This window comes from Bufo gargarizans, chromosome 1, assembly GCF_014858855.1.
Source record: "Bufo gargarizans isolate SCDJY-AF-19 chromosome 1, ASM1485885v1, whole genome shotgun sequence".
Taxonomy (NCBI): Eukaryota; Metazoa; Chordata; class Amphibia; order Anura; family Bufonidae; genus Bufo; species Bufo gargarizans.
Genome location: NC_058080.1, coordinates 703,318,759 through 703,337,243, shown reverse-complemented (window position 1 = coordinate 703,337,243; position 18,485 = coordinate 703,318,759). Strand labels below are relative to the sequence as shown.

Here is an 18,485-nt window from a genome sequence, read left to right as displayed (position 1 = left end):
AAGGGGGTCGTGCACATGGCCAGCACCGCGCCCAAGAAGGTCACACACAGGGCCAGCCCGCAGCCAGGGAGAGTGCAGTATCCCGCCTGGGAGGGGGGGGGCCATGCCCATGGCAGGCACCATACCCGGAGAGGGTGACGAATGCCGCCCACAGAACTGACCGCATGCACCTGGCCCGCGCTGCATCCCGGGAGAGGGCAAGAAACCGCCCAAAAGGGTAAATGCACCTGGCAGCGACGCAGGCTGGGAGCGCGAAACCATGCCGCCTATGGAAGGGGGGCATGCAGACAGGCAGCACCACTGCGATGAGGCTGCAGCGTCCTGCGCAGCCCACAAGAATCTGCCAGACATCTGCCCATTCATTATTATTTCATATTTTTTTTTTTTTTTTTTTTTATTTTATTTATTTAAAACAGCCTCTCTGAGGCTAAAGGGGAACCACCATATAGGGCACAGATTCTCTTGATGCAAGAGAAAAAAGGGGTGGCCAACCATACAGGCCCATTGGGAGCCGGCCTGCACCCAAAGGGTTAACAGGGAGCCGGCCTGGGGGCCGGCGCTGCGATCCACTGGGGGCGGAGGAAGCCCCAGGCGGGAAGAATTCGCGCCTGGAGAAGTACCCGCCCCCTCCAACAAAGGCCAGACTTTCGCGGCCTAGTAGGCCGTAAAGCCGGGGCCTAAATTTGTGCGGCGCCCGGCCGACCGGGGCCGCATAGTATTATATACCGCCGGGACTGAGGCGGAGCGGCGCATTAAACCGGCCGCGGGAGCCCACCCCGCAGGCCGGAAGAGTCGGGCCCAAATGGAGTGCCGGAATTGCGGCCGCGCAGGCCCGATGGCGGCCCAGCAGGTCATTGCGGCGCCCGGCCGCACCGGAATGTCCATGCCGGCCGGAGGCGAGGTCTGTCAGGAGCGGGCCCCAGGCCCTGAGCAACGCTCCGGTAAGGAGATGGGGGGACCCCGAGATCGGGTGCCCGCGTAGTATCATATACCGGCGGGACATCAAAAGATAAAGGGGGACAGCAGCTGCATGTCCTATGGGGCCAGGAGGGGGAGGGGGGGGAGCAGGGAGCAGATTGCCGCCCTGCGGCACCCCAGGGGCCTCAGTGGAAGGGTTAAGGTTTGTCCAGGGATTCGAACTCATGACCTCTGCCATCAGAGGCAAGGCATTCACCATCACAGCTATGAAAGCTGTTCAGAGAGGCACAGTATGGGCCATGGGGGGGGGGGGGGGGGGGGGGGTTAGGCCCGCAGGAGACCGGGTGGTGGTGGTGGTGGTGGAAAGGGGGGGGTCGTAGGGCTGGAGAAGCCAATCTCTCACCATAGCCGTCTTCACCCTCGGTCCATTCCAGCAGGGTCGCCCCTTCAGCTACTGGCACCGTAGTGGCAGGACGCTGGAAGAGGGGCTTGGCGTGCGGGCGACCCTTGCGCTGGCGGGATACAGGGGAGCTGGGCTGCCCTGGTCCACCTTGCCTTCTGTGGGGGAGGCAGCAGTGCGGATGACCGGCACTGGCGCAGCTCGACCCCGGGAGAACAGAGAGGTCTAGTGCGACTCTGTTGTCCCTGATGATCTGGAACAAAAAGAAAAGAAAAAAGTAAAAATCAAAATTTAAACAAGGAGAATCAGCCCTGCAGTAGCAGGGAGTGTCTTGCCTCCTTGGACACTAAGCAAAAACTGGCAGTCTCTCTCTCCAGGCTGAGGGTATAGCTGTGGAGGAGGGGCTTAACAGTTTTCACTTAGTGTCACGCCTCCTATGGAGATGAGCTATACCCAAGGTCTTCTGTGTCCCCCAAGGAAACTGGGCGAGAAATAGCACCACACCTGTGCGCTGCTTGTGTGTGGACCTGCAGCTTAGTTTCATTCAAATCGATAGAGCTGAGCTAGGGGCAATATCAAACTCATGAACAGGTTTGGGGCTGTTCTTGGAAAGAATCATCCACACACGTGGACAAAATAGTTGGTACCCTTCCATTAAAGAAAGAAAAACCCACAATGGTCACTGAAGTAACCTGAAACTGACTAAATAAAAATGTATCGAAAATCAAGTAATGAAAATCAGACGTTGCTTTTGAATTGTGGTTCAACAGAATCATTTATAAAAAAAATAATGTAATAAAAAAATGGCTGGTTAAAAATGTTGATACCCATAACTTAATATTTTGCTGCACAACCTTTTGAGGCAATTACGCGATTTCTCTCTCCGCGAGACTCCTGCACCTGTCCACAGGTATTTTGGACCACTTCTCCTGTGCAAACGTCTCCAGATGTCTCAGGTTTGAAGGTTGCCTTCTCCAGACTGCATGTTTCAGCTCCTTCCACAGATGGGATCAATAGGATTTAGATCAGGGCTTATAGAAGTCCAATGCTTTGCTCTTAGTCATTCTTGGATAATTTTAGCTGTGTGTTTTGGGTCATTATCCTGTTGGAGGACACATGATCTGCAACTGAGACCAAGCTTTCTGACACTGGCCAGCACATTCGGTTCCAGAAGGCCTTGATAGTCTTGAGATTTCATTGTACCCTGCACAGATTCAAGACACCCTGTGCCAGATGCAGCAAAGCAGCCCAAAACATAACCGAGCCTCCTCCATGTTTCACAGTAGGTACAATGCTCTTTTCTATGTATGCTCTATTTTTGCATGTGTGAACACAGAACTGATGTGTCTTGACAAAAAAATCCAGTTTTGTCTCATCTGTCTAAAGGACATTCTCGCAGAAGCTTTGTGGCTTGTCAATATGCATTTTGGCAAATTCCAGTCTCGCTTTTTTATGATTTGCTTTTAACAGTGGATTCCTCCTCGGCCGTCTGCCATTCAGTCCACTTTGGCTAAGACAGCGATGCATGGTGCGATCCTGACACGGATGTACCTTGACTTTGGAGTTCACATATGTCTAATTTCTTTGGAAGTTGTTCTGGCTGTTTGGTTACCATTCGTATTATCCGTCTCTTCAATTTGTCAACAATTTTCCTCTTGCAGCCATATCCAGAGAGGTTCGCTACAGTCCTACAGAACTTTTTATTTTGTTTTTATTTTATGACTTGTATTTGCTATACCTTTTATTTATATGTACTGTAATTGAAAATTACAATAAAAATATTATTTAAAAAAAAACTTCTGATATGTGCAACTGTAGTAACAGGAACATCAAGCTGTTTGGAGATGGTCTTATAGCCTTTAACATGTTGGTCTATAACTTTCTTTCTAATCCCCTTATCTTTCTTTGTTCCATGTTCCGTTTGGTACCCACCACAAACCCAAACAGCACGGTGACTACTTTTCACCCCTGGAATAGGCAAAATGATTGATTACAAGTTTGAAGACACCTGTGATGCTAATTACAGGACACATCTTAGTTTAAACCTGTCCCTATGGTCAAATTATTTAGAATCTTTTCTAGGGGTACCATCATTTTTCTCCAGGCCATTTTTATTAGTTTATTTTTTTAACTTATCTGTTGAACTACAATTCAAAAGCAACGTCTGAATTTCCGGGGGAAAAAAATTATTATTACCGTATTTTTCACCCCATAAGACGCACTTTTTCTCCCCCCTGCATCTTATGGGGCGAATGCTGGCAGTTTTACATCGCTGGCTGCGATGTACGGTATGCGAGAGCGGGGGAGGGACTGGGAGGAGGAGCTGGGGGCCGGCAATAGTGTCGGGGCAGTCAGTGTACTATAGCCCCGCCCCTCCAGTGTACTAATATAAAATGTCTTATTCAATTAATAGTTATTACACATGCCCCTAATAGTACTGTACATCCAAACAGCTTCAGTAGAATGCCGGCAGGCAGGCCGGGCGGGCGGCAGCGTAACTCCCTGATGTCACGTGCCTGCGTCGTCTACTGTATGAATGAAGCAGGCGGCGCAGGCAAGTGACGTCAGTGAGCGACGTGTCGCCCGCCCGGCCTGCGTGGGTTGTACTGAAGCGGTTAGGATGTACGGTACTATTAGGAGTTGGGGGGCATGTGTAATAACTTTCAATTGAAGAAGACATTATATTTGTATACTGGAGCGGGGGGGGGGGGGGGGGAATCTGTGAATGACATTTTTATGGGGGACAGCTGTGGATGGCACAGTTATGGGCTGGGGGGTCTGTGGATGGCACATATATAACAGTGCCACCCACAGATCCCCCCTCTAACAGTGCATCCACAGATCCCCCTTGTAACAGTGCAAGCCACAGATCCCCCCCATAACAGTGTCCATCATCCACAGATCCCCCCATAACAATGTCCGTCATCCACAGATCCCCCCCATAACAGTGTCCGTCATCCACAGATCCCCCATAACAGTGTCCGTCATCCACAGATCCCCCCATAACAGTGTCATCCACAGACCACCATTAGTTCCAAACCCACCAAAAGCACACCTTTTGGTTAAAAATATTTTTTTTCTTATTTTCCTCCCCAAAAACATAGGTGCGTCTTATGGGCCGGTGCGTCTTATAGGGCGAAAAATACGGTACTTGTCAGTTTCCATTGAGGGTTTTTCTTTCTTTAACACAAGGGTACCGACAATTTTGTCCACGTGTAGAACCCTTCTAGCTGTATAGTAATAGTAAGGCTAAATTGAGTGGATGTGTTTAAGTCATGGACAAGACGCTATAGGTGTGTGTGGTCACCTTTTTTTCCTTGGTTAATACACAATCCAGGAGGTTGCCGGCATAATGAATGGAAGATTCGGGAATATCGGCATGTCTAAAACGACAGAAAAAAAATTATCAGCATATTTTAAATAATGGTAATAAACTTCCACTAAAAGGGATGTCATGGTCAAGGGTAAATGTGCCAATGGCTGGTACTGCAGTGCCACACTAATGGAACCAAAGACATAAGTCCTGAGGTGTGTGGCGACCCCAAGCATTTGGGACATTTTCCATGACCTCTGAATGTCCCGATATGTATCACAGCACTCACAGATGAAGAAGGTGCCTTATGATGAGCTCAGGAATGCGGCGTTTCTCTTGCAGGTTGCTTGCCGGCCACATTACAGCCTCACATATAGATGCATCCTGAAACCGACGTAACTCAGACTTTTCTCCCCAGAAACTTCGGAAATCGGCAGCCTGGAATGGAATGAGCTGTGCGTTATCCAATGAGGAGTTAATTTGCTTTACGCGTATACAGTATCACATATCTCATATGACACGGCTTCTGCATAGAGATGTTTTACAGGTTGGAATGTAGCACTGTAAGTCACCCTTGTAATACATAGATGGTCCGGGACCACCAGGGCGAAAAGAGTGGGACATCCAGAATCCAGTAATAACAGCATCATATAATAAAAATGCTATTTAAAAGAGACTCTGTCACCAGGATCAACCCTATTAAATGAGGCATATTGCCTGGTAGGGTTGATCTAGCTGAGTAAAATGATATCTGTACTGTCTTTCTAGATGCAGACGTTGCAGAGAAACGAAGACTTTTATTTGTATGCAAAAGAGCCACTGGAGCACCAAGAGGCAGGCTTACGTGGTTTGGGCACCACTTCAGTGATGCCCCTAGTGCTCCAAACCTGCCCCCTCACCTTAGATTGACAGCGCTAGACTTCACATCTAGTGCCGAGTTCTTGCAACATCATTCCACCTGGAAGTGGAGGTGCCGTCAGCTTCATCTGCAGTCACCTCCACTTCTGAGAGGGGGAGTGTTTGGAGCACCAGGGGCTTGACGGGAGCGGTGCTCAAACCGCATAAGGGCCAGGCGTGATCACATTTACACTGCCTGGCCCCGTCAATCAAAAGTGCAGAGGGTGCAGCAGTTGCAAACAGAGCAGAGCCTCTAGGTGTAAGACGACTGCCTCCAATGCTCCAACACAGATGCCCTCAGCTGCCAAGAGCACATGCAACTGGTCAGCCAGTGTCATAGGGACAAATCTGCTGACAGGAGTTCTCTCAACATGAAAAACTTTTGAAACATTGAGCCAGTCCGGCCCTGTGGGTTACAGCGGGGTGTCCCAAACTGATGTCCAGATGCTTTAAGAGAACATATGGACAGGAGCTGTCCTATTGGAAAGAGCCCTTTAACCCGAGCAGCGGCAGACATGTACAGCGCTGGCCGGGACACCTTCGGAGGCAGATTTTGTTTACTCATTTTTGGCTAAAAATCATATTTAATTTTAAAAAAATACTGCGCTATTTTGTCAAAAAGGGTTAACTGTTTTTCTAACTGTGTGACTGGTACTTTCTGTTTCACTTTGTTCCTCTCATCTAATAACCCTTATCTCTAAACTACTAAGAGGTCATAAACGCTTATTTAAGCCACATTCTTATCTCCAAGATAAGGATTGAGCTATAATGAGTGTTTATAAGGTCAGAGAGCAGAGATAAGGAGCCCATCAGCTCCCCAACTGACAGAAGAGAGAGAAAATCCAGATCCCTCTATTAGAGCATCTCAGCCCTGTACAGACTCCATATTTTTAATAAAGACCAATTGAAAAAATGATTTTAGCTCAAATTAAGTACAATGCAATAATAATAAATTGCCCGCAAAAGGTGTACATATCCTTTAAAGATGGCGCCTGCTCGAGAGCGCGGCTGGCACTGTAGCCCCTGGGTGCCTGCTGCTTCATACAGCAGATACCCGTGACCAATGTCCGCAACTGGCAGTAACCACGGCATCTGTACACGTTATTTTCCCAATTTCACCTTATTTGGAATCTTTTACTTTCCAGCTCCCAACTACATCGTATGCAATAATAAATGGTGGAATTAGAAAGTGCAACTTGTCCAGCAAAAAACAAGCCCTCATACGGCTATGTGAATGGAAAAGCAAAAAAGCCATGGCCCCAGAAGGGCAGGGAGTAAAAAACATAAATGCAAAAAGACCTCTGAAGCTGAAAGAGTTAAGGTTATGTCCACACGTGAATAAAAAATACAGAGGAAAAATCTGCTGCAGCTTTTGTCACAAAACCGACGTGTTTTCGGCAGCAGGGATGGCTGTGGATTTCACCCTCTTCACTGAAATGGGTGAAACCTGCAGGTGGAGATCCACAAACTGAAGATTTGAAATCCGCACCTCGAATTTACTCTGAGGTTTTCTTACACAGTGTGTGGATGAGATTTCTTAAAATCCCATCCACTTTGCCGTCATTGTACAACGCCGTAGATTCGTCACATGAAAATTCACTGCAGCAAAATCTGCAGCATTTCAGCCCCGTGTGGACATAGCCTAAGATTTGTGCTTAGATTTCTGACAAAATAGGGTATGCAACAGAGCTTTTATTATTTCACCCACCTCTGGGCTATCTGCCGCCGGTCCCTTCTCCAAGACACTGGAAAAGAAATCTGCAGCAAGCATTAGTCCCACGGTCAGGGAGCCAATGTCCTTGTGCTTTGCTGGCTCCTGTGATATGTCCCACTGAAAAGAGGGAAGAAAAAAACCATAGTTACTAGTACACACCCTGTTTAAAGGGGATGTCCACTCCCATCCTCAGGATAGACCATTGATATCAGACACCTCGCTTTCCCGCTGGTCAGCTGTTTCAGTGCAGCACCTGAACTACACAGCTCCATCCACTGTGCAGTAGACAGAGCCTGTAGCCGCAGAGCTGCCGTCATTCACTTCAATGGGAGCAGTGCTGCAGTAACCAGCTCCATGCGCTACATAATGGTCGGAGCTATGTAGTTCCAGCACCGTCTTCCTGCACCAGAAATAGCCACGTTGTTTCTGCCTCCCATTTCAGTTTAATTGGAGGCAGCGCTGAGGATCGTGGAGCGGCGGCTTAAGGCTAGACGACGATATTTGTTGCGCGACTATTTCCACAGTAATGTTGCACGACATATTTTATAATGCTAGTCTATGGGGTCGCACTGCAACATGACAGTCGCTAAAAAACAACCAAGATGGATTTTTGTGCGACTGTCATGTCGCAGCATATCACAGTGCGACACCATAGGCTACAATTATAAAATATGTCACGTGACATGAACGTCGCACTACACGTGTCGCTGTGTAGCCCTAGCCTAAAGCTGCACTGAGAATAGACATGTCCCTTCTCGGCCACGATTTTAGGCTGCTGCTCCTCGATCCTCAGCACAGCTTCCCACTGAAAAGAAAGGGAGGCAGAAACCACGTGGCCGCCAGTGAAATTTCATCATGGGTCTCTGCACCAAAGTTCCACGGCAAAAGACCCCATGTGACATACCCTTACCCTTCTACATCTTCTGCTCATTACTTTCGGTCAGCGTACCTCGAGCTCCTGCGGCAGGGCATGGGACAGGAGGACCACGCGCTCGTTCAGGCCTTTCTTGAGCACAGACATGATGAAGGGCAGAGCGGCCAACACATAATCGCCTCCTCGGTCTATCAGCTCGTTCAATAACTTCATCTTCTTGCAGGTCTTCTGCAGTCTGGACACTTGTGTAATGCTGGAAGGAGACGAGCAGGAGATCTGACTGCGCAGTGAATTACAGCCGGGGGCCTCGCTATTCAAGCTCCAAGTTAATAGAGCTGCATTCAAGAGGTCACCCAGGCTTATCGAAATAAAACCAGCTCTGCCCTGCGGCGGTGGCTACGACGGGTGGTGCTGCGCATGCATGCCTATGCACATTCCCACAGTCCTGGCCACCAGAGAGGTCATTACTTTTTCCTATAGTGTGCAAGCACGACCACCGCTGATGGATTGCAGGGTGGTCGTAACCTCTGGAAACGAGCCGTGTATAATGTGATTGAAAAATAAACCAAGCCAGCAAAGGAGGCAATATGGACAATGACAATACATTAGTAAGGGCCTTGTATTAACCTTCTCTACATAATAAGCGCCATTTGCTGAAGTGAGACAACCCCTTTAAACAAGAGGTCTGTGTCACGAAATCGGCACTGAGCAATAGGAGCTGTCATCCGTGAGCAGTTTATTGGAGGTCACATACGAAGCTGCAGGTAAAGTTACAGATAATCCAAGTTCCCAGATTGAAGCAAATCCAGGAGAGAACGTCTTAGCTTGTTCTCACATCTCCCAACATCTGACTACTACCCCCAGTCTCAGAGATATCCAGAATCACATCCAGCCCTCCCATGTCTGTACTATCACTAGCAGGGGTCGGGGTTTACTACCCCCAACATCTGACTACTATCCCCAGTCTCAGAGATATCCAGAATCACATCCGCCCCTCCCATGTCTGTACTATCACTAGCAGGGGCCAGGGTTTACTACCCCCAACATCTGACTACTATCCCCAGTCTCAGAGATATCCAGAATCACATCCGCCCCTCCCCTGTCTGTACTATCACTAGCAGGGGTCGGGGTTTACTACCCCCAACATCTGACTACTATCCCCAGTCTCAGAGATATCCAGAATCACATCCGCCCCTCCCCTGTCTGTACTATCACTAGCAGGGGCCGGGGTTTACTACCCCCATCTAGAGGAATGCTTTGAAGCATGGCCAGACCCCTGTAGAAGTGCAGAGTTCCCAAACCTAACATTTCCTGAGGGTCACAGAGGTCATCGGCGTACCTTATCTCCGGTACCAGGGAGATGTGAACACCATCACTACAACCCGCACTATGTAATACAACACACAGACTAATAGAAGGAGCACATTGACCAGATATATACAAATTAGAATTGAATGTGGGTGGTTGGCTCTCGCCTGGTGAACTATGATGGGTGCTGCTAACTCACAACTTGGGTGCCCGACCCAAAATAAAATGTAAAAAAGAGAAGAATGGGAGTGAGCACTCACAACACTTGGACCATAGGGTGCACAATAAATTTATCAAAGTAGGACCTGCTGAGTCCAATCCATAAAATACATATATACTCAAATACAAATAGTATAAAATAACAAATTGGTACCAATGAAAGCCTATTGATGGGGTGAATTACTTGATAGCACGTCCTGCACGCAGATATTGCTTAACGGCACATAACACTCATAGTGCCGCCATCCACAGTTCAATAATAATTTCCAGGAATGGCTGTGATTAGTAACAGTTCACAATTCAGTGTCCCAAAGAATGTCTGTGATCAACCTCTTTAAGTGCTAATTGAATAGCTTGCTTAACAATGCATGTAAAGTTCCAGTGTTAAAACACAATGAGTACCTCCAATAGTTCTCCTCATACAGTTATGAATGTGACCGCTTCAACCAGCAGGTTTATGTTGCCACCATTCCGGATAATGATACAGGTTCCTACCTGAGTCCCGGCACTGCGTCTCACTGCTGTGTCAGCCAGCCAGTCCTTCCACGAGGTGCGTGAGATGTCGATTACTTCGGCGTCCTGTCACGCACGTCTCGGCTGGATGACGTCACGCTCGCCGGACTGAATAGACGGGACCGGTACCTTAGGGATAGCGTATATTGCTGTATGAAGCGGTGATTCAAAATGAAGGTTTTATTCTCGCATGACCATGCGGTTTATGAATAGAGGTTCCGTAGGTTGAGTGGACGCTTCCTCTTATCACCAGACGCGTTTCGGGGTGTCTGCACCCCTTCCTCAGTGGTTGAAGCGCTCAACATCCCACTCCACCTTTTATAGCGCATTTGGTATTCCAGAAATCCTGGATTCTGGATCCTTTGGATACTAAACTTCCATTGTGATTTGAGTGCGATTTTAGTGCAGTATAGTTGCGGTTTATATGCGTTTTTAATTTATTTAAGGCATATTGCAGGGTTGTGCCAAGTTGGGTATACAAATATAACATTACATTTTAATAAACAATGTGCGAATAAATACATGGGATTTACATTATAAAAATATAACCTCTATTCATAAACCGCATGGCCATGCGAGAATAAAACCTTCATTTTGAATCACCGCTTCATACAGCAATATACGCTATCCCTAAGGTACCGGTCCCGTCTATTCAGTCCGGCGAGCGTGACGTCATCCAGCCGAGACGTGCGTGACAGGACGCCGAAGTAATCGACATCTCACGCACCTCGTGGAAGGACTGGCTGGCTGACACAGCAGTGAGACGCAGTGCCGGGACTCGGGTAGGAACCTGTATCATTATCCGGAATGGTGGCAACATAAACCTGCTGGTTGAAGCGGTCACATTCATAACTGTATGAGGAGAACTATTGGAGGTACTCATTGTGTTTTAACACTGGAACTTTACATGCATTGTTAAGCAAGCTATTCAATTAGCACTTAAAGAGGTTGATCACAGACATTCTTTGGGACACTGAATTGTGAACTGTTACTAATCACAGCCATTCCTGGAAATTATTATTGAACTGTGGATGGCGGCACTATGAGTGTTATGTGCCGTTAAGCAATATCTGCGTGCAGGACGTGCTATCAAGTAATTCACCCCATCAATAGGCTTTCATTGGTACCAATTTGTTATTTTATACTATTTGTATTTGAGTATATATGTATTTTATGGATTGGACTCAGCAGGTCCTACTTTGATAAATTTATTGTGCACCCTATGGTCCAAGTGTTGTGAGTGCTCACTCCCATTCTTCTCTTTTTTACAGATATATACAAAGCCATAGGAAAATGACAGTCTGCATTCATTTCAAAACCTCTGATGGCTGTCAGTAAATTATAGCATTCCTGTTTACATTCATGAGCTGCAAAAAAATCTATTCTTACTCCTGTCCAAGTCAAGGCAGCTTGTTATAAAGTGGGGATTAAGATTTGTGCTGCAATTTAGGTCACAGATACACTGTACCAGACCCTCAGAGTAGGACTAGTCAAGGATAGGTTTTCAGCCTCTGGATGTAATCAAGAGGGTTTAATTCCCTTTTAGGGCTCTTTCACACCTGCGTTCTTTTCTTCCGGCATAGAGTTCCGTCGTCAGGGCTCTATGCCGGAAGAATCCTGATCAGTTTTATCCTAATGCATTCTGAATGGAGTGAAATCCGTTCAGGATGCATCAGGATGTCTTCAGTTCCGGAACGGAACGTTTTTTGGCCGGAGAAAATACCGCAGCATGCTGCGCTTTTTGCTCCGGCCAAAAATCATGAAGACTTGCCGCAAGGCCGGATCCAGAATGAATGCCCATTGAAAGGCATTGATCCGGATCCGGCCTTAAGCTAAACGTCGTTTCGGCGCATTGCCGGATCCGACGTTTAGCTTTTTCTGAATGGTTACCATGGCTGCCGGGACACTAAAGTCCTGGCAGCCACGGTAAAGTGTAGTGGGGAGCGGGGGAGCAGCATACTTACCGTCCGTGCGGCTCCCGGGGCGCTCCAGAATGACGTCAGGCCGCCCCACGCGCATGGATCACGTGATCGCATTGGCACGTCATCCATGCGCATGGGGCGCTCTGACGTCACTCTGGAGCGCCCCGGGAGCCGCACGGACTGTAAGTATACCGCTCCCCGCTCCTACTATGGCAACCAGGACTTTAATAGCGTCCTGGCTGCCATAGTAACACTGAAAGCATTTTGAAGACGGATCCGTCTTCAAATGCTTTCAGTTCACTTGCGTTTTTCCGGATCCGGCGTGTAATTCCGGCAAGTGGAGTACACGCCGGATCCGGACAACGCAAGTGTGAAAGAGGCCTTAGAAAGCAGAGATCTTGAAGATGGTGAGGAATTGACAGAAATAAAGTATATTAGAAAGTTGCAGAACTTGTAATCAAACAATAATTAAAGAGGTCCTCTCCCCTCTCCTGTAGTATCTACTCACATTCCCCAAGTAATAACAATCCCAGAGCATCTGCTCTTTTGTCTCCATGTTGTGCCATTCATTCATTATTCCTGTTAGAAGTTATTAATGAATTACCAGCATTCTGCAAAAAAAAGGTCCAGGTGAGTGTTACCACTTGGGGGGGGGGGGGGGGGGGGCGGTGTCCCTGTCCCTGTACAGTTTGACACTGGCAGCACTGATTAGATAGTGTCAAACTGTGCAGAGACCCCCCCCCCCCAAACTGGTAACATCCATCTGGACCTTTGTTACAGACTGCTGGAAATTCACAACTTCTAGAAGAAATAACACAGGAATGGCACAACATAGTGTCATAAGAATAGACACTCCAGAATTGTTATTATGTGGGGAATGCAAGTAGTTAATAAAACCGACAAGGTGACAGGCGAGAGGAAATGCAGTCTTCAAGACCACAAAAGCTGCCGGGGTTAGAATATATTTTAAAAAAAACTGCAAGAGGGGGGGGGGTAATAAAAAAGGGCAGTACACGCCCCCACGGTTTTCGATGAAGTGTCATCATTTCCACCGATTTACATAACGCTAGCATATTTTGCACGAACACAGCACAACCTGCTTTAGGCATTGTTCAAACCTCTATCCCTAGGGGGCGCCAGAGACAGGACATCTCAGTCATCACAATAACACAGCTCACTGCTGAACTTACTGGAAGACATGATCAAACGTTCTTACAAAAGGCTTGGGCACCATGAGGACGAGAAGAAAGCCATTGCTGTTGGCGTCGTCCAGGACTCTGAGCGATTCCTTGGCCTCATACTGAATCTACAGGGATAGAAAAGTGAGCCGTCATTGGGTGTGCGAGACATTTCTCATCAGATGAGGTCCCCTGAGTGCTATGGGACTACAAATCTCAGCAGAACATCATATTTCCCTTCATAGAGCGCCCTCTACGGCTAGGAAAGATAACGACAGCCCGTAACAGCTGTGTGAAGTACAATGGGGCGCCCTCTGCTGGCGAACAATATTAATGGAGGTTGCTACAGGCACAGGATTGAGATCTCACCTGCTTGAACTTGGCAGCCGTCATATCAGCGCAGAGATTCACGACTCCCAGGGGGTCAACAAATACAACTTCAAACGCCTGATGGAAATCTGCTACGGAGGGCTGCAAACAGGAGAAGATTACAGGTGCAAAATCAGTACTCGTTTTATTAAATTCCATTATGAAATCTCCCAGCATTCCCTGCATGTTCAGTGTCTGCATTCTGGGAAGCTTCAGCTTTACTCCAGGCATTATACAGTCATCTGATCTAGGAAACGCTAACGGTCCTCCTTCACTATAGGAGCTCAGCTGTGCAGTAAGGGTAATGTCTAATGACAAGCTTGCTGACTGTTTCCAGTAACCGCCATCAGATTCGAGCCTGCAGCTGTACCTCAAGATCAGTCAGATGAGTAACATAATGTACTTGTAGAGCCAGCCTCAATCATCAGGCTAAGGCCTCATGCACAGAAACGTATTTTCGTTCAGTATCCGTTCCGTTTTTTTTTTGCGGACCCTATATGGAACCATTCATTTCAATGGGTCCGCAAAAAAACGGAAGGTAATCCGTGTGGATTCCGTTCCTGTACGTCTGCATTTCCGTTCCACAAAAAAAATAGAACATGTTCTATTATTGTCCGCATTACGGACAAGGATAGGACTGTTCTAGTAGGGGCCAGCTGTTCCGTTCCGCAAAATACGGAATGCACAAGGACGTCATCCGTATTTTTTGTGGATCAGTTTTTTGCGGACCGCAAAATACATACGGTCCTGTGCATGAGGCCTAAGGCCCAGTTCACATCTCCGTTGGTGACCACGTTGGGGATTTCCATCAAAAATACGGGACAACATAGTGATGCATGCTGTGCTATTTTGTTACGTAAAACGTGGGGTTGCATGAGGACAACCCAGTGGAATCCATTATAGTCAACGGGTTGTGCTGGGTGCCATTTGCTTCTGTCATGCGACCCACAGATAAGGTTAAAGTCGGTGCAACAGCTGCTGTCCTCCACTAGATGTCACTGTTGTCATGACTTTCTATGGAAAGCAAACAAGGTCTACTTTTTTACTTACCAGTACTTATTCATTTCGGTTGCTTACTTAGCACTAACATAAAAGCTCTATTTACGACCCTCCCAAAAAAAAAAAAAATAATAATAAATAAATAAGATCCTGCTCAAAACCCCTTGCACAGGATTCTGATCATTATATAAAACTGTTACAACTATAGGATCAAAGGTGTCACGTACCAATGAAGAGTCTGGGGATTTTGACATTGTAATTCCATCGACGGTCAGATCTGTGTTCGCTGCAGAAATACACACAATTTTCTGAGAAATCAGTGATTATATTATTGTGCTGTAAATGAATTAAAGCCGAGATGAAAAAAGGAGACATACAATTCCACACTTATGCCACGGAGTCTCCTCCGGGGCCAAAAAAAAAAGTTTCTCAGCTCCTTGTCAAGGTATGCAGTGACATCAAACACATGAACTGCAGTACCAAATGCTAAAGGCAGATGGCAGTCATGTGCAAGATCAGAAACAGTACCAAAACTGACGTGTGATGAAGTGACGAAGTAAAACGTGCGGATCTGATATAGGATGGGTTTTGTGATATGGACACATTAGTATACAGCATGTGATAACATATGAAATTAATCCACCGTCTCTGGCGGTGTTACTGACTGGAGGGAGATGTCAGGCTATGTTCACATATGCATCAGAGGGTTCATTAGGATTGCTTGGGCTTGCTGATGGAAACCCGACTTTAATGGGAGGCCGTTGGGCATCATTCATCTCTGTTATATGATGGATCTGATGCTTATGTTTTGTTTTTGTTTTTTTCCAATAACAGAACAGAAAAATTGAAAAACTGGCACAGATGTGAACGCAGCCTTTGAATTTTTTAATGTTTATTTTTTTTTTTTTTTACTTTCTCCCCCTGCGCCTGGAGTGTTATCTGTGACCTGTATACAGACGGCTGCTGGGATAAGGGTACTTTCACACTAGCGGCAAGGAACTCCGGCAGGCTGTTCCGGCGGGTAAACAGTTTGTCGGATCTGTGCTGCCGCTAGTGCACGCGTGCCCCCAGACTACCGTTCCGGCCCTATTGACTATAATGGGGGTGGGGCGGTGTTCCGGTGGCAGCATGGCAAACATGCCGAGAGGCCGCCGGAATAAAGGTACGACATGATACTTCACAGAGCGACTTACCCAGAGGGTCAGTGTCTCATGTGAAGATTGATGTTCTTTTCCCTGGGTCTGCAATACGCCTATGACCTGAACATAGGAGGAATCCTTCCTGAAAATTCAGAAGCAGCGTGGTCCTATATAACGTATATATTGACTAGTGTGAATTTTACCCACTTCACTTTGGGACCTACAGCACAATATTTACAGGCAACATATCGGAGACTTTTTTATTATGGCACAGAAGACAGTTTTCTGCATTCAGGGTTCATTGTAGAACACAGCGATCACTGTGAGCGACGTGTTTAACTGATCGTTCAGCGCCCTGGTACTTCACGAGGACAGGGATGACACACGGTCAGCCTCCTATCTGTCATGGCAGCGTACTAATAGGCACTACAATCTATCATGCACTTGACTACATATATTTACTTGGCAGCAGCATGAGGTGTGCGGTGAGGTGAGAGGGTCACCGCATTTTTTTTGCTTTATAAGACGCACTGGACTATAATATAATATAGGTTTTAGAAGGAGAAAATCAGGGGGGGGGGGGAAACTATCTTGCATCAAACCTCAAATCAGACCCCCAGAAATAACTAAACAGACTTACGTCTCCAGATGGCATGCTGCATTCACCACTCCCTGGTCTTCCCCGTGCCCGGAGGAAGACCAGGGAGTGGTGAGTACAGACCGAGCTCGCAGCGCTTCACTCACCGCTCCCTATGCCTTCTGCATACCAGTGAGCGCTTACATAATGGAAGCGTTGACAAGTTATTGCTTTATAAGATGCACTGCCATTCACCCCCACACACATACAGACACACACACATTTTTGGGGGAAAAAGTGCTACTTACAAAGCGAAAAATAGGGTAATTCCCTGATTACTGGTTTAGGCATTGCAGTGATTTTACACTTTGATGGATCACTCATGAGATTTGCTGCACTTACTGATTGCTTGCTCGTATGAAAATATGGGAATTGTCATATCTCTGTGAGCTGGCATGAGAGTTAGCGTGAATAACAGCGAGTAGGGGAGTTAGTGAGCGAGTACAAGTGCGCGGTTTCTGAAGAGTCGGGAGGTCAGCGTGCAATTCTTCAACAAGGAAAAGGGGGAGAGTAATATTTAGAGGGCACAAAAATGCCTTGTGCTTAAAGAGGAGCTCACCCCTCACCTGACATAGAAACATAGAATGTGTCGGCAGATAAGAACCATTTGGCCCATCTAGTCTGCCCAATATATCTGAATCCTATGAATAGCCCCTGGCCCTATCTTAGTAGTCTGTTTTAGTAACTACTTGCATTTCCCATGTACTCATTCTGGAGCATCTATTCTTATAACTGAATGTTGGACCATTCCTCTATTATTACCACTGGGTGTCTCCTGTTGGGGGACGTGTCCCTGCTAACACTGTCCAATCAATGCTTCCAGTGTGAGACACCTAGATGTACCATTATTCATGAACTTCTAGCAGGAATACTTGGTGAACAGCATGACGTAGAGTCATAAAAATCGATGCTCCAGAATAGTCAGGTTGAATGCAATTATTTACTAAAACAGACATGTTAGGAGAGGTGACAGGCCACCTTTAAGATTCCCTAATCTAAAGTGGCTTAAAAAAGGATGGCTCATTGAGAAAACCCATTTTTCTACCCTGTTAAAGAAAACTGAGGTTCTGTATTCAGGATCCTCACATCTTGGCCAGCGTGGAGAGTGCTTACACAGCCTCTTTAGCTCTGGAGGACATGTCCTGCACTACACAGATAACCCATATGAATGGGGCTGTGTAATACCTAAATCCCCCCGGGGTGGCGCTGCAGAGAAACTGAACAATTGCTCCCAAGTCTCTCCGCAGATAACAGCTGATCTTGGGGGTCCCAGCAGGGAGATACCTTATTGTCAAGGGACCCTTCTAAAAAGTACTGGTTATCCAAAGCAGTGAAACCCTTTAAAGGGAACCCATTATCAACTTTATGCTGACCTCACTGAGGGCAGCATAAATTAGTGACAGAAATACTAATGTCAGCGGTGTGTCACTCATGAGCTAAAAGTAAGTGTTGCCGAGAACCAGCATCCTATCATTGCAGCCCAGGCCTGGAAAAAGAGTCAAATCTACCTGAGAAGAGTCCTGGTTATACATAATCTCCTGCTCTCCCCATCCATCTGCTGATGATTGGCAGTTCTCTCCTAGAGAGATAGGGAGAAATTGAGGTAGAAGCCTGTGAGTCATCAGCAGGTGGGCAGGAGAGCAGGAATTCATGAATAACCAGGACTCTTCTCAGGTGGCCATAACTCTTTTCCAGGCCCAATCTGCAATGATTGAGATGTTGGTTCTCGGCAACCACTTACTTTTGACTTTTAAATGACAGACCGCTGAAATTAACTCACCTGTCTCTACTTTATACTGCTGTTAGTATGGGCACCATAAAGTTGATGACAGGTTCACATAAAGAGCCAAAATAGGCACTACGATGCAATAATGTTGTTTGCAGAGCACCATACCTAAGAACTGCAGGGTGTTCCTCAGAACCTGATGTCCATTCATGGCTTTGTTGATTTTATTCCTGGACAGCAAGTACGCCACGAGCATGGACACCACAAAGCCATTAAGGCCGCCATAACCCTGAAGAAATCAGAAATGATTAATACACGTAGACATGCTCTATCGCCCCTTCCCTCCACCACTGACCCTC

General features: G+C 46.9%; 1 protein-coding gene across 1 annotated transcript in view; it reads right to left on the bottom strand.

The window, feature by feature from the left end:
- Positions 1-18,485, bottom strand: part of NOL6 (nucleolar protein 6) — an 85,712-nt gene that overhangs the window by 50,185 nt on the left and 17,042 nt on the right. Inside the window, exons 8-15 of the mRNA XM_044276289.1 lie at positions 18,295-18,415; positions 14,852-14,910; positions 13,626-13,727; positions 13,269-13,384; positions 8,192-8,369; positions 7,237-7,359; positions 4,921-5,069; positions 4,626-4,701 (exon numbers count right to left, since the gene is read on the bottom strand). Coding sequence (XP_044132224.1) covers positions 4,626-4,701; positions 4,921-5,069; positions 7,237-7,359; positions 8,192-8,369; positions 13,269-13,384; positions 13,626-13,727; positions 14,852-14,910; positions 18,295-18,415 — 924 coding nt within the window. The remainder of the gene's footprint in view (positions 1-4,625; positions 4,702-4,920; positions 5,070-7,236; positions 7,360-8,191; positions 8,370-13,268; positions 13,385-13,625; positions 13,728-14,851; positions 14,911-18,294; positions 18,416-18,485) is intronic.